The 21,034-nt window shown below is 56.5% G+C and overlaps 9 protein-coding genes across 9 annotated transcripts; 6 read left to right on the top strand and 3 right to left on the bottom strand.

Annotated features, from left to right (window-relative positions):
* Window positions 1–190: 190 nt before the first annotated feature.
* On the top strand, window positions 191–948 carry B0H64DRAFT_32560 (uncharacterized protein). Its single transcript, XM_062800704.1, has 4 exons — window positions 191–365; window positions 433–467; window positions 518–632; window positions 705–948. The coding sequence occupies exons 1-4, from the start codon at window positions 316–318 to the stop codon at window positions 820–822; spliced, it is 318 nt and encodes a 105-aa protein (XP_062664690.1). The 5' UTR covers window positions 191–315; the 3' UTR covers window positions 823–948.
* B0H64DRAFT_32566 (succinyl-CoA synthetase-like protein) lies at window positions 883–3,617 on the top strand. The gene is made up of 7 exons (XM_062800708.1): window positions 883–1,266; window positions 1,323–1,436; window positions 1,503–1,646; window positions 1,709–1,799; window positions 1,852–2,107; window positions 2,167–2,202; window positions 2,257–3,617. The coding sequence occupies exons 1-7, from the start codon at window positions 1,075–1,077 to the stop codon at window positions 3,512–3,514; spliced, it is 2,091 nt and encodes a 696-aa protein (XP_062664689.1). The 5' UTR covers window positions 883–1,074; the 3' UTR covers window positions 3,515–3,617.
* A 1-nt stretch (window position 3,618) lies between these two features.
* B0H64DRAFT_32710 (major facilitator superfamily domain-containing protein) lies at window positions 3,619–5,907 on the bottom strand. Its single transcript, XM_062800767.1, has 8 exons — window positions 5,475–5,907; window positions 5,262–5,416; window positions 5,121–5,205; window positions 4,553–5,052; window positions 4,243–4,482; window positions 4,141–4,183; window positions 3,977–4,077; window positions 3,619–3,917 (listed from the first exon to the last, which is right to left on the bottom strand). Exons 1-8 carry the CDS (start codon window positions 5,639–5,641, stop codon window positions 3,745–3,747), a joined length of 1,464 nt encoding a protein of 487 aa, XP_062664688.1. The 5' UTR covers window positions 5,642–5,907; the 3' UTR covers window positions 3,619–3,744.
* A 1,035-nt stretch (window positions 5,908–6,942) lies between these two features.
* B0H64DRAFT_382801 (uncharacterized protein) lies at window positions 6,943–10,099 on the top strand. The gene is made up of 2 exons (XM_062802901.1): window positions 6,943–7,336; window positions 7,410–10,099. Exons 1-2 carry the CDS (start codon window positions 7,249–7,251, stop codon window positions 9,923–9,925), a joined length of 2,604 nt encoding a protein of 867 aa, XP_062664687.1. The 5' UTR covers window positions 6,943–7,248; the 3' UTR covers window positions 9,926–10,099.
* A 427-nt stretch (window positions 10,100–10,526) lies between these two features.
* B0H64DRAFT_438272 (ubiquitin-related domain-containing protein) lies at window positions 10,527–11,022 on the bottom strand (the record flags this gene model as incomplete). Its single annotated transcript, XM_062806329.1, has 2 exons — window positions 10,527–10,586; window positions 10,750–11,022. 2 exons carry the CDS (start codon window positions 11,020–11,022, stop codon window positions 10,527–10,529), a joined length of 333 nt encoding a protein of 110 aa, XP_062664686.1.
* Window positions 11,023–12,001: 979 nt separating this feature from the next.
* B0H64DRAFT_32642 (uncharacterized protein) lies at window positions 12,002–12,602 on the top strand. Its single transcript, XM_062800738.1, has 4 exons — window positions 12,002–12,032; window positions 12,133–12,254; window positions 12,312–12,500; window positions 12,572–12,602. The coding sequence occupies exons 2-3, from the start codon at window positions 12,209–12,211 to the stop codon at window positions 12,482–12,484; spliced, it is 219 nt and encodes a 72-aa protein (XP_062664685.1). The 5' UTR covers window positions 12,002–12,032; window positions 12,133–12,208; the 3' UTR covers window positions 12,485–12,500; window positions 12,572–12,602.
* Window positions 12,603–12,773: 171 nt separating this feature from the next.
* On the top strand, window positions 12,774–16,437 carry B0H64DRAFT_382791 (nuclear pore protein 84/107). The gene is made up of 7 exons (XM_062802900.1): window positions 12,774–13,154; window positions 13,214–13,265; window positions 13,327–15,375; window positions 15,436–15,721; window positions 15,782–15,891; window positions 15,946–16,240; window positions 16,294–16,437. Exons 1-7 carry the CDS (start codon window positions 13,140–13,142, stop codon window positions 16,322–16,324), a joined length of 2,838 nt encoding a protein of 945 aa, XP_062664684.1. The 5' UTR covers window positions 12,774–13,139; the 3' UTR covers window positions 16,325–16,437.
* A 418-nt stretch (window positions 16,438–16,855) lies between these two features.
* On the top strand, window positions 16,856–18,567 carry B0H64DRAFT_32456 (FMN-dependent dehydrogenase). Its single transcript, XM_062800659.1, has 2 exons — window positions 16,856–17,311; window positions 17,378–18,567. Exons 1-2 carry the CDS (start codon window positions 16,996–16,998, stop codon window positions 18,391–18,393), a joined length of 1,332 nt encoding a protein of 443 aa, XP_062664683.1. The 5' UTR covers window positions 16,856–16,995; the 3' UTR covers window positions 18,394–18,567.
* Window positions 18,568–18,593: 26 nt separating this feature from the next.
* Window positions 18,594–20,625, bottom strand: B0H64DRAFT_314395 (uncharacterized protein; the record flags this gene model as incomplete). Its single annotated transcript, XM_062800198.1, has 3 exons — window positions 18,594–18,731; window positions 18,784–20,447; window positions 20,547–20,625. 3 exons carry the CDS (start codon window positions 20,623–20,625, stop codon window positions 18,594–18,596), a joined length of 1,881 nt encoding a protein of 626 aa, XP_062664682.1.
* Between the last annotated feature and the right edge of the window lie 409 nt (window positions 20,626–21,034).

Below are 21,034 nucleotides of genomic sequence, written 5' to 3'. Positions count from 1 at the left end.
CTCAACATTCAAAACATCAACAATTGAACGCTATTTGCCCCCTCACTCCGTTTCTGTTCGCCTAACCCGGAAACGGTGTTTATCTTTGTTTCTGTACATTTCACGAGTTTTCGACGACCTCAGTTGGGTTTGGGCAATCGTTCGACCTCACCAAAGTCGATCTCGGGTCAGGTGATCTAGATTTCTTTTTCGTCTCTCTCGCCAGGCAGGCACACCAGGACAGCAGCACTCAACCCGGAATTGCGACAGTACGAAGAAGGTTTTAAAAGTCCGAATTGATCCTTCAGAACATCGGGCAAGAACAGTACATACAGTATGAGCACCTTCGGGAGCCCAGGCCCGTTGCCCTCAACACGGCCCATCCCGTAAGTTCCCGAATCTCGAGCGAATAGACGATTGCCGTCCCTTGTTGACAATACCCTTTCGTTCAAGGCCGCAGAGAGGAAGCTTTCCGCTAGACCATGACGGTAAGTGCGATGACCTTCCGTGAGATGGCAGCTTACTCATTTCGATTTAGGAGAGTGCAAGCATGTAATGATGTCCTACCTGAGCTGCATGAAAAAGGTGAAGGGGATGAACGACGACGAGTGCCGGATGCTCGCCAAATCTTACCTAGGTTGCCGGATGGACCAGTGCGTTTTCCGGATTTTATACACGTTTTATTATTCTTGTGGCTTCAGGTAAACTAACTGCTAGGTGTTTAGCAACTTGATGGCCCGGGACGACTTCAAGAATTTGGGCTTCAAGGCAAAAAGCCAAGAAGCACCAGCAAAGCAAAGTGCTGGCAGCGAGGCAGGGGTCAAAGGAGAGCTCCGTTGGTGATTTGGCGGGACACCCCACTTGCAGCTCTGGGGTGTTGGTGTTAACGATGTGGGGTCGAGCACCACATGTCTCCCAAGTACGAATAGGTACCCAAGGATCGAGTCGGTCTGGGCTCAGCAGCCAGCCACGCCAGGCAAGTAGACTGGCTCTCGGCTCGGCTTCTCGGGCAGCAAAGGCGCTCATCCACATTCAAACTCTCTCCCCTCCTCAGCCAGCTGGCCCAACAACGCCCGAGTGTCATACGCGTCCGAAATGCATCAGGGTTCCCGCCTGCGTCGATATGGATCCAGGGTGCGACTCAGGACGTCGGGCTCGCCATCTGGCCGTTGCCGTTGCCGGTCCCTGTGGACGACATCCCGACTTGATAGCTATTCCGATACGCTTTCAAATCTTCGAATTGGAAACCACACACGTGTGATCTTCCAGGGATTTACTGGAAAGCTGGTCCGGGGTCCATCTGCTCCCTGGTGATTCCGAGCAGCTGCTGACTCTGGGTTAAGGCGACAGTAAATGCCAAAGACTCCATTGCCTGGGGCACCCGTATTGTTGGGGGCGTGACGCCTGGCCGTACTGCGGAGCATCTCGGCCTTCCGGTGCTTCCTACGGTCCGATCGGTCTGCGCAGCCGCCCTCTTACTCTTTCCCCGGAAACCGGCCAAGAGCTAATGTTGTCATGGACAGGCGGTGGAACAGCTAAAGCCAGATGCTACGGCCATCTATGTGGCAGCCCACCAAGCCGCAGCCGCCATTGAAGAGGCTATAGAAGCCGAAGTTCCACTCATCGTAGCTGTAGCGGAGCACATCCCCTTGCATGACATGCTCCGAGTAAGCAAGGCCATCGTGGCCGATATAAATTGTATTTTAATAATCTATTCTAACAGTTCAAGGTCCACTCCGTGCTAAAATCGCAATCCAAGTCTCGCCTTGTTGGGCCCAACTCGCCTGGTATCATCTCTGCGGTTGGCAGGTGTCGGATAGGTTTGCCGTCCAAGACTAATAGTCTGGCCCGTAGGTGCTAATCTTGCCGTAGGTTTCCAACCGCTGCCGTGCTTTACGCCCGGACGAATAGGTATTGTTGCCAAATCCGGAACGCTGAGTTACGAAGCAGTGGCCTCGACCACGAGGGCAGGCCTTGGGCAGAGCTTATGCATCGGCGTGGGCGGCGATATCGTCCCCGGGACCAATCTCCAAGAGGCACTGTCTGTTCTTGAACATGACTCAGAGACAGATGGCATCGCCTTGATTGGTGAAATTGGGGGCCGCGGTGAGTTTGACGCCGCTGACTGGTATGTGTTGTATCTGTATCCGCTCGTCCGTGATGACGTGTCTGACGAAGGTTTGGTAGGATACGCGAGTACCGTTCTCGGGCCAAATCACCAAAGTGAGTTCAGGCACAGCTTAGTCGCAGTTTCAGTGAGACTGACATTTCTTTCAGACCTGTGGTTGCCTTGGTTGCGGGTATCACCGAGGCGACCGGCCGGATCATGGGCCACGCCGGCGCCTTCACCACTGCCGGGGAACCGGACGCAAAGGCCAAGATAGCAGCGCTTGAATCTGCAGGCGCGACCATAGTCGGCCACCCAGCAGAGTTCGGTGAGGCGCTGAAGGCAAGGTTGGGAGCCAGAACCGTGACCCTCGAGCTGGGGCTGAGAGAAGAAGTTGGCATTCGATCTCTCGGGGGGACTCAGCGCCGCCAATTTCACACTGTTGCCCACAGACCCCAACATAGAGAGCAACAGAGGCCGCTCTTGAACCGACAGCAACGGAGACACCTTTATATCTCCGAGGGCCAATGCATGGATCTCCTCCGGGAGGCCGGCGGAATTAACTGTGCTACGGTGGGTTCATCGGAGCCCGGTACTCGAAAGCTTTTGGCCCTGGGTATCGAACGTGCGACACGGTCTCCGTGTATAATTGCTTCGCCGAGCGCTGAGGAGGCCAAACTAAGTGGATCCGTGGAACGGTATCCCATCGATTATGGCAACGACCACGACACGGTCATCATTGAGCAAGTTGCGAGGCATTTGCAGTTGAGTTCAAGCGAAAGCGCCGTGAAATCTCTCCGCCATCTTCTCAAGGTTTTGACAGCCATTTTCTACGACAAGGAGGCATTCTTCCTATCCACATCTATAGTGGAACGCTTAGGGGAGCTCACCGTTGTCAATGCACGCTTCGGCTTCGACGATGCTGCTTACCGCAGCTGCGGTCGACAAGCCGAGTTGCAACAACTGCGGAATGTCGCCGCAGAGGATCCGGCTGAGGTCGAAGCTGAGAAGAACGGCATCGTGTACATCAAGCTCGAGGGTCCCGGGGCCGTCGGCACCCTCGTCAACGGCGCGGGGTTGGCTATGAACACTGTTGATGCGCTCCGGGGGCATGCCGCCAACTTCCTCGACACGGGGGGCAAGGCGACGTCGGAGACGGTGAAGCAGAGCTTCGAGATCATCCTGCGGGACCCGAGAGTCCGAGTGATTTTTGTCAATATCTTTGGCGGGCTGACTCTCGGTGATATGATTGCCAGGGGCATCATCATGGCCTTTAAGGAGTTGTCACCCAGTACCCCCGTTGTAGTACGCATCAGGGGTACAAATGAGGAGGAAGGCCAGAAGCTCATTGCTGAAAGTGGCTTGCCGCTCTATGCATTCGACGATTTCGAGGCCGCGGCGGCTAAGGCTATTGAACTGTCCAGATAATCCCGGTCACCACTCTGATGACAGCCGTGTGGGTGACATATCGCCCGAACTCGTCGAACACGCGTATATTATCACCTTTACAAATGCTCATTGTTTGTGCTTCTGAGACGTAGGCCGTGAATATCCCGGGGTCCCCATCATTAGGGGCACCCAAAGTAGCGCAATCGTTCGTGACTTGTGTGTAGTGGAAAATAATGAACGGTGCGAAGCCCGCCTATCTAGATCCGATTCTAAACCCGTTTGACTACGGTCATGCCATGCAAATACGCACGTAACCCAGAGTGCCGTGGCTCGCTCGAACCCTCCCCGTTAGCGCCAGGGGTTTGGTTGCCGTCCGTTTGCTGCTTCTCGTCCGGCCCCAACAGTTCCAACTGTTGTATTTTCCAGCTTCTCAATAACCACACTGGCGATATTGTTAGGAAAGAAGTTTCTGGGTAGGGGTAGGGGTAGGGGGTGCATTACCAAAGGCAAACGAGGCAATATACATGGACCCGGTAAAGATTTGAACGTTGAGGTAGGCGCCAACGCCTGAGGTCTTGAGGCTGAGAGCAATTACTTCGGCACTGTTATTGGATGTTAGCAAGCCTGGCTTTGGGAGAGCAAGGGTGGATGTATTGGTAACGTACAATGTTGCGGGTAGAACTAGAACAAGCCAATAAATTGACAACGCTGGGACTCCCGGTTAGTTCCTCAGAGGTGTAGCAGTTGGGGGTGAAGTCAATACGCACCAGAAGGCAATAGCTGCAAACCGACAACTTCAGCTCCAACGGGGGCAACGCAGGGCCATATGACGCCTGCGAAGCCACCAAAGAGCACATACACGATGAGCCCCGGGAAATGGCTCCCAGCAAAGATCCACAGGAAAAAGGCGGTAATGCCGGCAATCAGAGTCCCGATACCGGCAACATTGATCCTCCCGAACCGGTCACTAACCAGGCCAATAACGGGTCTTCCAATGCCTTGGGACACTGACATATTGCGGACAGTAATTAGCATGGGATACATGGGATGGTTCGTGGTAAGGAGGATGGGGCTTACAGTTGAAGATGGATGCGGCGAGTGATCCCTGGCTTGCAGTAAAGCCCACCGACTGGGCATAGTCGGTGATGGAGAAAACAACGATGACATAGCCTAAGAGGCTGAAGAATCCCCAGCCGACAAACAGCCAGAACTCTAGGCGCTTGAAGAGGTCCTTGTGGAAGGCTATGTGAACGGCACCGACCGCCTTATTCCTGTCACGCAGGACCAAGCTGCATGCGCCGTTCACCACAAAGGCCAAAATGGCCAAGATACGAAACGCCCAAGCCAGACCGAGGTTGGAGATCATGGCATTCGTGCCCAGGGCGTATGTGAGCCCGCCAAAGCCAGAGCCGCAGGTGGCTACAGAGTTCGCGAACGAGCGTCGTTTGGTGAACCATTGTGGGACGACACCGACCGTGGATGTGAAGCAGAAACCCAACCCCAGGCCAAAGCACACGCCCTGGCTGAGGAGGAGGTGCCATATATGGGTGGAGAACGAAGCACCAATAAAGGATATGCTGGTGAGAGGAGACAACCCAGCGTCAGCATGCCGTAGCACTGAGGGTGTGAAATATGGAACACTTACGCCTCGAGTACAACGCCAATTCGTAAGGTTGTGGCGGTTCCAAACCGGCCAATGCACCAGGTAGCTACCGGGGACACCAACAAGGCTGCCCGAGTACCTGTCAGAAAGTCTCTTTTAGACAACGGAAAGGGGGCAACGTACAGATAGAGATGGACAGCCCGCCTACAAAGGCGAAACCCAGCGGGGATGAACCGTCGATGGTGCCAGACCGTAAGTAATACGCGAGGAAGACGGCATATGAAGAATTCAGACCCCAAGTATGGGCATTAACGAGCAGGACTGAGAAGACAACCACCCTGTTAACAACATTAGCATAGGCACACACATAGAGGGGGTCGCTTGTCCGTGTCTAACCAGCCATAACCCCCTTCCTTAAACTCGGCCTCTTCAGGCGAGTCAGTTTCGACCGGGCTGTCATCCGATCCTGTGCTTTTCTCACCAGAGAGAGGATTAGGGATGTTTTCTTTCGGCTTCATCGACCCGGGCTGGGCCGGTTCAGGGGATGGTGTGCGCAGAGCCATCGGGGCCCCTCGTTTGGATGTCCCTCGTTTGGATGGATGGAAGTTCCGAAGCTGGTATAAAAATCAAGACCAGGAACGGAACTTGCTTTGCAGGCACATTTGAAGTCTCGTTCCTAAAGCAGTGATGACAAAATGCACAACACGGAGGGGGCAAATCCGGGGACGAACACGATCCAACACGCAACGTAAAAGGGCCGCAGAAACAATGCTTAATAGTTTACACTCGGCCGAAGAGAACAGTGTAAGTCCGGGGTATATTTTTTTGCAGGGCTCTCGCGGTTCCGACGGAGCCAACACCCTCCTTCTCCCCACCCCGGCAGACCTCCAATGTGCCTCGAGTTCGGTTTAGCGGGAGCCGCCGATGCAAGTCGCATCCACCCCAAACGCCGCTCTGACTAGGGTCCATCCTCGGCCCCTATTCTCGAAGATTGATGAATGCTCGGCATCGAATGTCCCTTGTTGAACCCATGTACAAGTACTTCGTACAGACAAAGAGTTTATAAGACGGGGAGGAACCAAGAAGAAACGAATGGTTATAGAGCTACCTATTCATGCGTTAGTTAACCTTGTAGTATCATGAGTTCTTAACTGCCTTGCCATTTCGGCTGACATTGGTCCGAGAGAAGTTGGAGATGGTCATGATTGATGTAAGGTTCTTTGAGAACCGGGACCGGCCCGGACTCGGGAATAACTGCGGATGAGAAGCAAACGCCCAGACGCCCTTCGATTGAAACGGATTTTCAGGTGCAAGACTGTGAAGTGGGCCAATGGGTGTTGCCGAGTGCGGGGAAAGAAGAACCGGCATGCGGTGGCGGGTCACTGCGGGTGCCGAGCTGTGCACATGGAAGTTCCAACCCACCCTCCCACCTACCTCAGCGTGCTCAGGCAGTTCCCGAGTTAAGTTGCAAGCCTTGCCTCCAATTGCGATGTGGGGGGCGATGGAGTTGGTGAACCGAGATATTGGGATTTGGAGAAAATAGCCCCTTGTCAGTGTTCAAGACATGCATTGCATCCCTCCATCCCTGCCTCCTCGTGGTGAGAAAGCTCCACGGGAACCGGTCTGGGCTCTGCGCTGGCCTGCTTGTCATGGACATGGAAGTTGTTTGGAAACGGACCCGTGGCAGGCGGACCTCGCTGAGCTGAAGCTGCATGGAGGCGCTTCCGAGTCCCGCCCTGGCGCTGCACGGTCGTGCACGGGTGGCTCCGGCTGGTCGCTGTGGGAACCCACCCATGTTTGTCTCGCTGGCGTGGTCCAATCGCAGCTGGCAAACCAGGAAATGCAGCTGTCGGCTTGTCTCGCACCTCAGCGGATCAACTGCCTCTTGACTCACCTACTTTCTTCGTTCCGTTCACCGTGCTTGTTGTGCTCCTCGACCTGCCTAGCAACGTCGTATGACCACTGACCCTCACAGATAAACAACATTGCAGGGCATCCCATAAATTGCTTGCGGTCGAGCCTGGCTGCTAGGCCCAGCCATTCTCGCACCGTTTTAGCTCCGGCCTCCGATTGCAATCAACCCCCTCTTCCCCAAAACCACCTATCGCTGCAGATACAATAAACTTGCCTACCTAATTTACCTACCTACCTACCCAAGGTCTAAGGGGCCATGTTTGCACGCGGCAGCTCCAAGGAGCGAAACTCCACAAGGAAGGTGACGCCGCCGTCACCTTCCTACATGTCAAACGAACAGTTCGGTACGGAACGATCAACACACCCCGAGAGGAGCCGGCGATTCACGACTCGACCAATTGCTGACATATACTGCAGCTGCCTATCTCGCAGGTCTTCGCACCAACCGTGTCAACAGGCCAGCAGGTGCCCGTCCTCCCCCGGCCTCCAAATATGACGCTCTTGGCTCGTCTACTACTACTACTACTACCCGGCCTTCCATCGATGCTCCTTCACCCTCCGCATCGACTTTGCCTCCGCAGCACCAGCGGACACAGTCAGACACTGTGAGTGTCCTGGCCTCCGCAAGCCGCCCTTCCATCGTTCCCAGCGTTTCGTCATACTCGAGCAAGGCCCGCGGAAAGGACTATTATCCGGACCGCCCTGTGCAACCACTGAAGCCGTCGGAAATCGTTCCCAGCGCAACCTACATCGAGCGTGGACAGAGGTGGATGGAGAAAGAGGAGGCTTTCTCGCTACGCCGAGCCATGGAAGATATGGACCTCAAAGAATCGCCCCAGGAGGAAAAGGAGGGCGCGGCGGAGAGCGATGACGACAAGCGGATCTATGGTGCAGCTCTCGACGAAGCCGCCGAACTGGTATGGCAGCACCAGAATCCGGAAAAGATGCCGCAGCCGGGAGCGCCCTACCAATACCGACCACACTTGCGCAAGAACAGTTACGCACATGCCCGCACCGCTAGTGTCGGTAGGTATGGCACTGACGTCACGCCAACTGGTCTTGCTCGGGGTCGCCTCTCAGGCTCGCTATCTGGTAGCTCAACCGAGGTGGACAGCCCCGGGCCGGTTTTGGGTCGTCCGTCGTTTTCCTCATCTCGCCCGGCGTCCAACATGGGACCAAGCGGTGATGCGACACAACCCGCCGCGGCGTCGGATAGTAATCACAAATCGTATGGCGATATCCCGGCCGAGCCTTCTTCTGTTCCAGGAGGGCGCTCCAGAAGCAGACAGAAGAGGAAGATGAGCAACGAGGCGCAAAGACCTTTCTCCGGCGACCAGATTTGGGAAGAACCGGACAACGAGACTTCTGACGGGCCCCGAGCTTCTGTGTCAGACGATGTTGTTAACCCCCTGAAACCAAAACCAAAGGAACCCCTCAACCGTCTCCAGTTCACCCGTAGGGGTGCTGCTGGGTTGAAAACTGGGCCTGCCCCTCCCTCACCCGAGAAGGTAGTCTCCAAGTACGAGATACACCGAAACCCCCCAAGCCAGTCTCGAAATCCTCTTTACACAACCAATTCCCGCGCCGCCACGCCGCCTGCCCCGCGCGAAGACGTGCCTCGTAAGCACGGCATGGAGATCCGCAGCGACGACATCAAGGAGGCAACGAGCATGAAGCTGAAAGACCGCAGCCCCAAGCTTCCTACGCCCTCTGCAGTCAGCGATAGACCCGGTAGACCTATCGTAAGCTTTGAAAGAAATTGGAAGCCCCAAGGGGAGGCTACTGACGGAAAGTCAGAAGAGTCGACTTTCGGGCGGGGGGGTGCCAAGCACCCATCGTCCCTCGTCCCGGGCGGGCTCCGCAAACAGCAGCCGCAGCAACAAACCCAAGCGATCCCTTCTATCTCTGTTACGGACGGCTCTGCGGCCTCGCCGGCCGCGTCGTCTTCGCCTACACGCCGCCCACAACCCCCTCCGCCCTCTATTAAAGTCGATGGGCCTTCTATCCCCGTGATTTCGGTCGGCGATTCTTCCTCGTCGGCCCCTCCTACTATTGTGGTTGAGCCCGATGGAGCGGACGACGGTCCTAGCATACCTGTAATCGTAACGCCCGACGATAGCAGCGCCAACACCGGCGGGGCCTCTCGTCGTCCGCTCCCCACACCGCAACCTGGGGCGCCTCGTGTCCGGCAAGCGGCGCGACCCCACGGACACTGGTCTTCCGCTTCGAAGCCGGCCGGTAGCCGCGCTACCGCTCGCTGCCACGAGTGCGGTGACTTTATCGAGGGCCGTTTCGTGTCCCTTGCCGGCACGTCGGAGCGGTTCCACCCGCGGTGCTTCACCTGCTACACCTGCGGCACCTCCCTCGAGGCGCTCGAGATCTCTCCGGAGCCGGATAACCACCGCGAGGCACGCCTCGAACGCATCGCCCGCCGCGCCGCGGGTGAGATGCTCCCCGAGGAGCCCGGCCAGACCATGGCCGAGGACGGCGACGACCGCCTCCGCTTCTTCTGCCACCTCGACTGGCACGAGCTGTTCGCGCCGCGCTGCAAGCACTGCAAGACGCCCATCATGGGCCAGCACGTGGTGGCGCTGGGCGCCCACTGGCACTTTGGCCACTTCTTCTGCGCCGAGTGCGGCGACCCGTTCGAGAAGGGCATGACGCACATCGAAAAGGACGGCTACGCGTGGTGCGTGTCCTGCCAGACGAAGCGCACCGAGCGCCGCGCCCCCAAGTGCCGCAAGTGCCGGACCGCCGTCATCGGCCAGTACGTCCGCGCCCTCGGCGGCGAGTGGCACGACGAGTGCTTCCGCTGCGCCACCTGCAACGGCGCCTTCGATGACGGCCAGATCTTCCCCATGGAGGGCCGCGGCGCGCCGGGCGAGACCGTGGTCCTGTGCACGCACTGCATGGAGAGGGAGTTGAAGGCGTGAGGAGCGTCATGTTGTTCATGGAATGCAAAGCGTGGGCGTTGATTTTGATGTAGTTTCGGGGCCATGTCTTACCAGTTTGTCGGCCAGATCCGGAGTTTGTTTGCAATTTCTTGTAGGTCTGGGTTTGTAGGTGCATCGTAGGAAATCATTTGCCTGGCGTTTTCAGACATAACTACACGGCTGCATCTCGCCTCGCTGCGTCATGGTATGTACGTGATGGCTGGGAACAGACCCCCTCTTTATGCATCGCGCGCGCGTAGTGAGCCAGTTGGATCGGACGCAAGCCTACCGAAGTCACCGTCAACAACATCGCGAAATGGTAGATGAGCGCTGTAGGGCGAATGGTGATTCCCTAATGTGCCAGATGACTGCGCCCCAAGATGCGCCAACCCCAAGCAGGAATCCAGCGACACAAGATCCCCATGCATCATGAGCATCTTCGTCTCCCGTTGGTATCCCCCCGCCCCCGCCCACCTAGATGGGCGTAAAGTTGCAAAACTCCGATATTCCCGTTCGCCATCCCAAAGCCGAGGGTGCAGTATCGCCGAGTAACCCGGCCCCCTCTCTCCCCCACCTTCCCGCCTCGATCGACCCAACGCGCTCAGCAGCCACCGACTTGCTCTTGGTGGACTTCCAGGGTGTCGCCGTCTTGCATCTCCAGCTAAAACCCCCAGACCATACGTCAGCGAACAAACTCTCTCTTTTGTGTTTTTGCGCGTAGCCTAATCAACCCCTCCCACCCCAGCACCCCTCCCCTCCCCTCTACAACCCCCCCAAACCCCACCAGGCCGAGAAACAGAAAAGAAAAAGAAAAAAAAACTCACCGTATCGGGGGTATCCGCCGGCTGCACGCGCTGGCCCTCGAAGAGGAAGCGCACCGACGCCGGCGTCTTGCCCTGCCGCTCGCAGAACGCCGTCATGAGCTTCTCCAGCTTGGTGCTGCGCTTGATCTTGAAGAAGACCTCGTTGTTGTTGTCGGTGACCTTGATATTCAGGTGCTCGTTCGCTGCTGCGCCTGCCGCGCCGCCGCCGCCGCCGCTGCCGCCCATCTCGGGCCCGGGCGGTGGGGGGCTGCCGTTCTCGGCGTTGTCGGCCATCGTGGAGTGTAGTGGGGTGTGTTTTGTTGTGTTGTTTCGGGGAGAGAGATTGGTGTGGTTGAGGGTGGGTGAGGTGTTTCTGCGAGTCGCGAGGGGGGTTTGTTAATTCTGAGGAAGAAGTTGTTGTTGGGTGGGAATGGTTGGGTGGTTGGTTGGTTGTATGTGCGAAAGGGAAGGAGGGAGTCTGGGGCAAGAGGCTGCTAATCGGGTGCAAATTGCGAGACGAGAACTCACCCCAGCAACCACTGTGCGCGAAATCGCTGAGAATTAATTGGCTTGTGTTTGTTTTGGGGATATTATTTGGAAGCGAGCTGCTGCTGTTCGGCTCTGCTTGTCGGTTGTTCAGCCTTAGGAGGAATCTGCCTGACGTCGGCCGGTCGTTGAAGGTGGGATGACGGTGGCGGGGAGGTGCCTGGGTCGTGTGGTGGGGTTGAACGAAAGTTCCAGGCTCCTGGAGAGCAAAGCCCTTTGAGCTGCAGCGAACCAAACTGGCACCTGCACCAACGACCTCAGCTTGGGTTTCACCAGTTACACGGGTTACTGCTACCTACGGAGCCCCGAAGAAAGCTCAAGTTGGAGATAGGGAAGTTTGGTCTTCAAAACTTGCTGACAGCGATATGACTACCTCCGTTTAAGGTTCCTCTCCCCCGATTTGCCCACCCAGTCTTCCATGAAGGACGGGGATGGTCTGCCCATCCGATACGTGGGTGATATTCGGCAATGTGATCCTCTCGTCGGTTTCTACAAAACTACCTAGTCAACTGGCAGTGCTTGCATCCTGTGAAGCGCCTCCAACCACCGGATATTTGGGGATTGCGCTGGAGCACCAGCCCATGGTAGTAATGCAAAGAAAGGCATGCAGCACGCGGTAAATCAAGAGGAGCCAGGGTCCCCTGACATCATCGTGCCCGGCTCCAAGGAACGCAACCTGGCGCATTCCACCGCGGTTGTCTGGTCCTGGGACCCGAGAGAACCAAACAACGAGCCACGAAAACGAAAACACCAGTCCAGTACATATCACCACCAGCTTCACTTGCCGCAATGGTCAGTGGCGGACGCCATCAGCCCAACATTTTTATAAAACACCCCGAGAATAACACTTCCATGCAGGGGCTTGATCAAGATCTTCGGAGCAATCCTCCATGCCATCCACGAGCGGTTCGTCCGCTTGCCCCGGTTATGCGTGATGGATGCTGACACAAACGACCTGTTCCCGCAGTGTGCGATCCAAGGTATCCCTTCTTGAGTCCTGTTGTCGAGTTGGCGCGCGTGCTTACTGACATTTCAAGACTGCCTGACGAAAAACGGGTACAACGAGGCCAAGTGCGCTAAGCTCGTCGATGCTCTCTACGAGTGCTGCCAGGCGTTCTATGAGAAGAACGGCGACAGCGCGATAACCGCGAGCTGCCCAAAGCCGAACTTGTTGCGGCTGAAGATGGAGCAGAGGAAAGGCGCCCAGTAATGGAAGGGAAATAAATGTATCACTCATCCAAATACGTCCACCCTAATAACCCCGAGAGGCGTCAGGTAACTGGAAAGGAGGGTGCAGAATTCCTCTAGGCTATCATTGAGCGCGCAAGAGGCCGCGTGGACCTGAACAAGCAATGAAAGGCTTGTTCCGAGACTCTAATATGAACGCCATATGACATTATGAAGAAGAAAAAGGAAAAAGATCAAAAATTTTGGCTCCTCGACGACTTTTCTAACCTGCTGGTGGGGCATGGGTGCCCCACACTGATTGGTTCCGTGGCCCGTGCTTTGGACAGGGGAGCTGCGGTTTGCCAGCCACTCAGCCACTGGCGATTTTTCGAGCCGTATCGGCGCGATCGCGTTGCTTGACAGCGTGACAGCAAGAACAGTCCTAATCCGTACTTCGCACCTAAAGTAATACCGCTGGTGGCTTTGTTGACACTGGCCGCAAGCAAAACTCCGAAAATCAGCGACAACTCCCACCAACTGGCAACCATACATACCGAAATCGACACTGCAGGATGCGATAAACAAGCGCCCAATTGCGAAGCTCTACCTCATCTCCTTCTCGACGCTCAGGGCAACCGTCGATACAACATCCTCCCTCTCTCCAAACTTTTGCATCAAGCGCCATTGGCTCCATCGACATGGCGCCGGCATTTGTAAGTCACGTATTTCTAGTTGTGCATACTCTATCAATGATTACTGACGTTTCATTTAGGGCTACCCGGCCTCTGAGAGCTCTCGGACTAGCTCACAAAGCCAGGGTCAAGGTCGGTCATCGCTACGAGCCGCCATTATGGACGCCCCGCGGGTCGCTAACACACGCTACAGAGCCGGCGAACGATGAAATGGCGGATCTCGAGACAACGTACCAGGAGAGCACCATTCGGGTAGGGGAGGAAGTCGACTATTTCGCCGCCCAGCTCGACCGTTACAACACCGACTTGACAGGCTCGCCAGCAGAGAGACTCACCCAGGTTATCAAGCTTGTCGACACTTACTACACATACACGCGCAAGAGGGCCGATCGGTTACGTGAGCGCGAACCCCGGGGACGATCCACGCGGGGAGGAAGCTGGCAGAGGGCTGGTTCGGCCGACATGGACATGGATGAGGTCGACGATAGTAACGATGCCGTCTCCGCCGAAGATGTGCGCCGCGTAGAAGAGGAGGCGCAAACATGGGATCTCCTGCGGCGCATTCTCCCTCTACGATATGGTGACCAGACCGCATCGCAACTAGGGAATCCCGACGACGTCTCGACTAGGAGTCGTAGGCAGTGGTGGGACGAATTCATGGTCTCTGATTCGGTTGCGCGAGAGCGAAAGATTGTCCTGGAATGGCTTCAAAGTAGTGCGAGCTACGGGCCGCCAATCGACGAGGTGGTGAGCGAGCTCCAACAAAATGCCGAGAGGGGTGACATACTGGCGCACGGCTGGCTCCATACCCGTCACAAGATCAAGCTGCAAAAGAGCGTCAACGGTTATCAGGGCGTGTTGGACCACCACGACGCCGCTGCCGCTCAATCACATCTTGGCTCCAATACCCTAATCACCCAACTGGATCCAGACGCTGTCACCCGCCAGGCCCGTAAACTGGAGTCGCAGGACGAGTTCTTCGAGCGCGCGATCTGGCTCGGATGCTTCGAGATGCTTCGCCGGGGCTGCTCCATGTCCGAGATCAGGGAGTGGTGCGCCGAGAGGACAGAGCTATGGAGGGCCGCGTCGATTGCACCTCTGCCGCTTTCCAATCCAGACGATGAGGAGCAACCCGAGTTTGAGCCAAGCTCGTTGGTCTTGTGGAGGCGCATGTGCTTTGCCGCTTCCAGAGACGGCGGGACAGGAGAGTACGACAGAGCAGTCTATGGGTTATTGGCGGGCGATATCGCCAGCGTGGACAAGGTGTGCAAATCCTGGGATGATCTTCTCTTCGCACATTACAACGCGCTTCTCAGGACACAATTCGATCTGTACCTTGCCAAGCATGGCGGGGAGGCTGCCAGCAAAGCCGCGCAGCAATTTCCTTCCTTCAACGCCGTTCTGCACCACAGCGACCCGATGACGGTTAGCAGACGTCTCATCGCTTCCTTGGAGACGGACACAAGAACCAGGAGAGAAGCTCTGCGCGCTGGAAAGGCGCTACAAGGGGCTATTGTCTCCCACGACTTGGACCGGCACTTATTCTACCAAGGTCTTGTGTTGTCTAGACACGCGAACGAGAGGCAGACTTCGAAGCTGATTCCCAAGGTGACTTCCCCTCTGGTGGAAAGCTTCAATCAAGACAAGTTCTTTGACTTGGCGGATCACGACGGCCTCCGGATCCTAGCCCACGTTCTCATCGTCATCTCCGCTCTTGACCGTCTCGCCGGTTTCGCTGAGGAAGGCGGTGCGCTGCAGAGTCGCCATCAAGCACAAGAGAACATTATTGCAGCATACATCAGCTATCTCCGGCTTGCCAGTTTGGAGGAAATGATCCCTCTATACGCCTCCAAATTGTGCGGCACCCGGTTGCATGAGACGTTGAGCAGAAATCTCATGCACATCATCGACAATGACGTTCGGGTACACCAGCTCACCATAATGAGGAAGCTGGGACTCGATCTGGCCGAGTTCGCGAAGCGTCAGCCTTCGATCTATCTGGAAGACGTCCAGGACCAGTCTCTGCGCTGCGAAGCGAAGGGGCGATTCAAAATACTCGAACCCGGTCCGGCGACGCTGAAGTACGGCCGACTTGTGAAACCTGATTTCTTTGGCGAGGACGCCGAGTTTGTTGATGATGAAGACGAGCTGATCATTCGCGCCATGGAGTGGCTCATCCTGGTTCCGGGCCAGTTCGTGGAGACGTGCACCTACACTATCCGGATCTACAAGTATCTGCTCAGTACGTTGTCCCCGCTTCTGGAACCTCTCCTCTCCGTACTCGTGCACTGACTGGTTATAGAACGGACAAGGTTACGCGCCGCGCGCTCTTTCAGTGACCGGGTGTCTGGGCGAGACATTGTGAAGACGAAGTCCCCCATCCCAGTGCGGGACTCGAGCGAGGATTCCGGCCCCGGTTGGTTCCAGGAGTTTGCCAATGGTGACTTCACAGACGAGTTCCTCGAGACATGCCAAATGAGCAAGGAAAAGCTCATCAACCTCGTGCGAAATATGTGGGAGCTCGAGTGTCTCGTCCGCGCCCTGGATGCGATGGAGACGCTGTCGTCATTGGCTGGGCTCACCAGAGAGTATGATTCTCATCTCACCCGATACGACTCCGTACTGTTTACTGACGAGGCTCACAACAGGGAAAACAATTCGACACGCGAGATGTGGCAGCATACGAGCCAAGAGGTTCGGTCAGCCAAGGCGTGCATGCAGCCGGTCTTGAAGGGTTGGTTGTTGGTGTCAAATGAAGGTAAGATGCTCGCTTCACTCCCCAAGATACCGCAGACTGACGGCGTGGATGTAGTGGACAAAGACTTTCAGGAGCTTCGCGACGCCTACATCCCCGAGACGGTGCTGGCTTACATCAGCTGCCTGCACTTTGCGGGTACATCTCTCTCCCGGGACAATCTCTTGGAGTGCATGGAGCTCGCGGCTGTGATTGCCGAGAAGGATTCAGATGTGGCCCGGGAGTTCCTGAAATCCGGCAGAATGAAGGAGCTCGTCGAGGCTTTTGCGTCGTGCAGCAAGGCGCTGGCGATATGGACGAGTGACAAGAAGGGATCGCAAACAAACTCCAAGAAGATTAGGGAAATGGGGTGGTAAGTGTTCGCAATGCAGTTGTCGAGGACACCCGGCTAACAACCCCCTCCAGGTCACGAGAACTGTGGTCCATCAAGCCATAGATGGTCACGGCGCCTGAACTACGGGTTGTAAACCTGGCTGGATAGATAATTGGTGAGCGTTGGTCAAGGTGAGGGGGCGCCTAGTTGAGCTTTGCCCTCTCGGAGGTAAGACGTATTACAAATGCCGATATATGGACGAAGGCAACGGCCGGCTTAGGGATCTGCAAATCATTGAGTGGAATCCACATGCCTGCCAAATGGCTTGCGGGAAAGGGAGCAACACCCAGCCCACTCGGACATACTTCAGAGGCGTTCCTCCCTGTAGATGATGGGTTATTGTCAGGAAAGGAAAGAGGTTTTGGCGTTGCAGGCTGTTTTTCCGACACCACAAACTCAGAGACGGGGAAATGGTGAGAGGATCAGAAAGATGGATATATCCCTTGTTAGTTATAGGCGCTCATGGTAGTGTTGATAATAACTTCCGTTTGGGCATTGGCGGGCGCGTGATCTCTCTGTGCCAACAGTTCGAACACACAAAGTACGCTCTTGCCCCACACGATAATCACCGAGGTACAAGTTTCTGGAAACACGCTCGGTGGTTTATCCAAGCATTGAATGCGGGGAAGTTCAGGGATATAAGATGCAGCTCCAACAAAGCAAGCAGGGGACGAGGTCCCTCCCACACCGCACCCCTAGAGTACACACACATATGAGCTCAAAAGCTTCGAAACATGTCCGAACCGCAGGATAAGAATGATAGAGATGGCAATGAGAAGCCGCCGTACGGGCAGTATCAGTTCGATCTGTATGCCCAGGCAATCATTGCCGGCCAGAAACCCATTGTCACGACGGACCCAAACAAGCTAGAACAGGCGGCCAGAGAGGCCATGACCCCCGAAGCCTTCAACTATGTCTTTGGTGGCGCCGGCGAGCAGGCGACTATGCATGCCAACCGGCTGGCCTTTCGCCAGTGGAAGCTGATCCCGCGCATGCTACGGCCAACCCTGCCACGCGACCTCAGCGTTGAGCTGTTCGGCAAGAAATACGGTGAGCACCAACAACAACCCACCAAACTCAGCCCACCCAGTCCCTCTATACTAACCTCCCCCCAAGACACCCCCCTCCTCATGGCCCCCATCGGCGTGCAAGGCGCCTACCACCCCGACGGCGAAAAAGGCGTAGCCACAGCCTGCGCCTCGCTCAACGTCCCCTTCATCTACAGCACCGCCGCCACCACGCCCCTCGAAGACGTCGCCGCCGCCGCCGACCTCTCCCTCTCACCCACCTCCCCTTCACCCACCCCCCCATCACCCACCTCCCCCTCACCACCCACCACAACCACCTCCGCACCGCGCTGGTTCCAGCTCTACTGGCCGCTCTCCGACACCCTCACCGCCTCCCTCCTCACGCGCGCCCGCGCGGCCGGCTGCACCACCCTAGTCGTGACCCTCGACACCTTCACCATGGCGTGGCGGCCGCTGGACCTGGACGCGGGGTACCTCCCCCCCGTGCGCGGCGAGGGCAACGCGCTGGGGTTCAGCGACCCCGTCTTCCGGCGCATGTTCGCCGCGCAGAGCGACGGTGACACCGTCGAGGATAACGTGGTGGCGGCGAGCCGGGCGTGGCTGGCCGAGGCGTTCTCGGGCCATGCGCACCGGTGGGAGGACCTGGCGACGCTGCGGCGGCTGTGGGGCAGCGGGCCGATTGTGCTGAAGGGGGTGCTGAGCGTGGGGGACGCGGAGATGGCGGTGCGGGCCGGGGTGGATGGGATCGTGGTGTCGAACCATGGGGGCAGGCAGTTGGATGGGGCGGTGCCGGCGTTGGAGATGCTGCCGGAGATTGTGGATGCTGTTGGGGGCCGGTTGACGGTGCTCTACGATTCGGGGGTGAGGACGGGGGCGGATGTGTTGAAGGCGCTCGCGTTGGGTGCGAAGGCAGTGTTGGTTGGGCGGCCGGTGATATATGGTTTGGGGGTTGCTGGGAGTGAGGGCGCTCGGCATGTTCTGGCAGGTCTTTTGGCTGATATAGACCAGTCCATGGGGCTGGCCGGTGTGCAGAATGTGACGGAGCTGAACCGGAGCATTTTGAGAAAGATAAATTACGGTGGCGACGTCAAGTCATCCCTCTGATGGAGACATTGTTCGTCTGTCTTGATGTACATGTACATATATGTGTGTTTGGGTCACGGAATACTACAAGCCCGGAATCGGGTTGACGCATGATAACGTTCAATTACCCGTGCTCCGTGTCCCGTATGAACTAGAAAGGCTTGCTTTGCAGCCCGGCTTCCGCGTGAGGTTACAAGACGCATCGGGTTGTGTCTCGCCTCTCACGCAATATCGATGCTGAGGATTTTGATGTCCTCTATCGGTTTCTCCTTGTACGTCTTGACGTTCTCGATCTTGTGGATAACATCCAAGCCCTGCACCGCACGACCGAAAATGGTGTGTTTGTTGTCAAGCCAGGGCTAAGTCCCGTTAGTATGTGCCAAAGGTATCAAGAGCGAGCACTGAACATACCGTTTTCTCGGTTGTGATAAAAAACTGGCTTCCGTTCGTGTTGGGCCCAGCATTGGCCATGCTGACGGTGTATGGCTTGTCGTGCCTCAAGCTGCTGAATTCGTCTTCAAACTCTGTCCCCCAGATACTCTCGCCCCCTGTGCCATCACCCAGAGGGTCTCCGCATTGGATCATGAACTTTCGGATAACCCGGTGGAATATGGTGCTGTTGTAATACCCGCGCCGAGAATGCGTCACAAAATTCTCAACCGTCTTCGGCGCGGCGTCGGGGAACAGTCGGATGTGGATGTCGCCGTAAGTGGTGTGTATGATGGCCGCTGTCCCCGTCTCGGCCTTCTTCTTCTCCTCGACCTTCTTTTGTCCGAGAACTGTAGGTTTCTCGTTCTGGACGTCTCTCGTCGATTTCGAAAACTCCTCCTCGTCGGTAAACATGTAGAAGCGAACCTTCCCCACGCCCGTCGCGATCAATATTGGGTCCCTGCTCTCTGACGCTTGCAGTAGGGGGTTGCTTGACGCTGCCATGGCAACGGTTGTTACGCCCTTCTTTTGCGGCTGGCCCTGGTACAGTGCCAACGCCAGCGGCCGAAACCCTTCTTCCCGGCCGTAGACCTTGACTACTTGGTTTGTGAACGTGTTGAGCACTTTCACCCCGAGGTAGGACCCGTACAAGATGAAATGCCCCGATTCGTCAAAAATGACGTTGAACTTGTCGCGGAGCTCTGGCGACTCGAGCTCGCGCTCCTGAGCAAGCCGGCGCCCAAATTCCACGGCATCTAGCTTCTGCAAAGCGGTCCCAGCCTGCTGCATTTCTTCCATAACCTGGAGTGACTCGTCGTAGGTGCGCTGGAGCTGGGCCGAGGCGAAGTCGAAGATGCGTATCTTTCGATCAGGCAAGGACATGGTCGCGAATCGGCTCCCGTCGGCAGACAGGGTGAGCGATACCGGTACAGACTTTGCCTTCTTGAACTCGAACAAGTTGGTTGAGCTCTTGTACTTGAAGACCGTTTCGGGTTTCTCATAGAGCCCTCCCGGTTGCCAGTATTCAACCATGCCACCCTCGTCCACCGAGATCACACAGTCGTAGCAGTCGTTGAACGCCATCAGGGAGACGGGACTCCGGTGCAGGCCAGCGATGGTGTAAATTGACTCCTGGCTCTCGCCTCTCCCGTCGTAAATGCGGATGCTCGGCTTGGCTTCGCTGTCGGAGACGGCCAGGAGCGGCAGAGATGACCCTTTTTTGTGAACCCAGCAGACGCAGCGTGGCGCAAAATCGAGTTGGAGGACGGCAAGGAGATCGAAAGTGACCACATCAAACAGCTTGACCGTCTTGTCCACGCCAGCCGTCGCAAAGCTCCGGCCATCCTGGCTGCAAGACACAGAGCGGACCTCGCCCTGATGCGCCTTGAACTCCTTGACGAACTCGATGCCCTCGGCATCCTTTTTCCAGAATTTGACGACGCCATCGACGGATGTTGTTATGAGGAACTCGGTGATCGGCGTCATGGTGAGGAAGGCCAACTGCTCCTTGTGCATCAGAGATTTAGAGTAACGAGTCGACTTGGGTAGGGCTGAGATGTACAGCTTTTCGTAGGGAAGAACGCGCCGCTTTTTCTTGGGAGCCGCCGAGGGCAGCTGGGGGCCCATATCGTCGTCTGAAGAGCTGTCTACATGGCGATTGTGTTAGTGAGTGTCCGAGATGTCTCGTTCGCGGCTCTTGGGGAAGCGTGGGAAGAAAGGAGAGGAGAGAGAGAGAAGCGACATACCGGAGCCATCGTCGCCGGTGAAGTCGGCATGGCTTCGTTTACTCGACTTCACATCTTCGTCGTTGCTAGCCTCAGCCATGTTGATCGTTTGACCAAGATTGCCTTCTCTTCGAGTCGGCTGTTGGCGTTCGATTCCCAGACCATGAACGGGTCTTGAATTATCGGGAAGTCGCGAAAACGGGGTGTCCACATTTCCGTCTCTTGGCCTGTCGCCAAATCGGGAGAGCTTCTTCACGGGAAATGGGGCGGGCTCCTGCATGTCCTGCGCCGGCGAAGTCTTGGCATCTCGGGCTCCGTTTTGTTTCAAGTGCCAAGCCAGGACAGCTCTCCGCAACGATCTGGGCCGTCATGGGTCGGGTGTTGTTGAGTTTGCTCTGTTTCAGTTTTCATTGTCAATCACATGCCATCGTGGAGCTTGGAGGCGGTTTGCCGCGCAGCACTGAGCATTTCGTACCAATACCTAGGTATCTCTGACTGAAAAAGCTGAT

The sequence above is a fragment of the Chaetomium fimeti genome (assembly GCF_033439085.1).
Source record: "Chaetomium fimeti strain CBS 168.71 chromosome Unknown B0H64scaffold_1, whole genome shotgun sequence".
NCBI lineage: Eukaryota > Fungi > Ascomycota > Sordariomycetes > Sordariales > Chaetomiaceae > Chaetomium > Chaetomium fimeti.
Note: the sequence above shows the minus strand (reverse complement) of the source record. Positions and strands in the feature narration are given on the sequence as shown.

Excerpts from the sequence above, each read along its gene's own strand:
- B0H64DRAFT_32560 (XM_062800704.1), top strand. The coding sequence starts at position 316 with ATGAGCACCTTCGGGAGCCCAGGCCCGTTGCCCTCAACACGGCCCATC. Across the intron at positions 366-432 it reads CCCTCAACACGGCCCATCCC|GCCGCAGAGAGGAAGCTTTC; the intron begins GTAAGTTCCCGA and ends CTTTCGTTCAAG. Across the intron at positions 633-704 it reads CTAGGTTGCCGGATGGACCA|CAACTTGATGGCCCGGGACG; the intron begins GTGCGTTTTCCG and ends CTAGGTGTTTAG.
- B0H64DRAFT_32566 (XM_062800708.1), top strand. The coding sequence starts at position 1,075 with ATGCATCAGGGTTCCCGCCTGCGTCGATATGGATCCAGGGTGCGACTC. Across the intron at positions 1,437-1,502 it reads TGCTTCCTACGGTCCGATCG|GCGGTGGAACAGCTAAAGCC; the intron begins GTCTGCGCAGCC and ends TGTCATGGACAG. Across the intron at positions 1,647-1,708 it reads CCTTGCATGACATGCTCCGA|GTCCACTCCGTGCTAAAATC; the intron begins GTAAGCAAGGCC and ends TAACAGTTCAAG.
- B0H64DRAFT_32710 (XM_062800767.1), bottom strand. The coding sequence starts at position 5,641 with ATGGCTCTGCGCACACCATCCCCTGAACCGGCCCAGCCCGGGTCGATG. Across the intron at positions 4,184-4,242 it reads TTTGCAGCTATTGCCTTCTG|CGTTGTCAATTTATTGGCTT; the intron begins GTGCGTATTGAC and ends CGGGAGTCCCAG. Across the intron at positions 3,918-3,976 it reads TATTGCCTCGTTTGCCTTTG|TGTGGTTATTGAGAAGCTGG; the intron begins GTAATGCACCCC and ends CAATATCGCCAG.
- B0H64DRAFT_382801 (XM_062802901.1), top strand. The coding sequence starts at position 7,249 with ATGTTTGCACGCGGCAGCTCCAAGGAGCGAAACTCCACAAGGAAGGTG. Across the intron at positions 7,337-7,409 it reads CATGTCAAACGAACAGTTCG|CTGCCTATCTCGCAGGTCTT; the intron begins GTACGGAACGAT and ends CATATACTGCAG.
- B0H64DRAFT_32642 (XM_062800738.1), top strand. The coding sequence starts at position 12,209 with ATGGATGCTGACACAAACGACCTGTTCCCGCAGTGTGCGATCCAAG. Across the intron at positions 12,255-12,311 it reads CCCGCAGTGTGCGATCCAAG|ACTGCCTGACGAAAAACGGG; the intron begins GTATCCCTTCTT and ends TGACATTTCAAG.
- B0H64DRAFT_382791 (XM_062802900.1), top strand. Across the intron at positions 15,722-15,781 it reads TTGGCTGGGCTCACCAGAGA|GGAAAACAATTCGACACGCG; the intron begins GTATGATTCTCA and ends GGCTCACAACAG. Across the intron at positions 15,892-15,945 it reads GTTGTTGGTGTCAAATGAAG|TGGACAAAGACTTTCAGGAG; the intron begins GTAAGATGCTCG and ends GCGTGGATGTAG.
- B0H64DRAFT_32456 (XM_062800659.1), top strand. The coding sequence starts at position 16,996 with ATGTCCGAACCGCAGGATAAGAATGATAGAGATGGCAATGAGAAGCCG. Across the intron at positions 17,312-17,377 it reads GCTGTTCGGCAAGAAATACG|ACACCCCCCTCCTCATGGCC; the intron begins GTGAGCACCAAC and ends CCTCCCCCCAAG.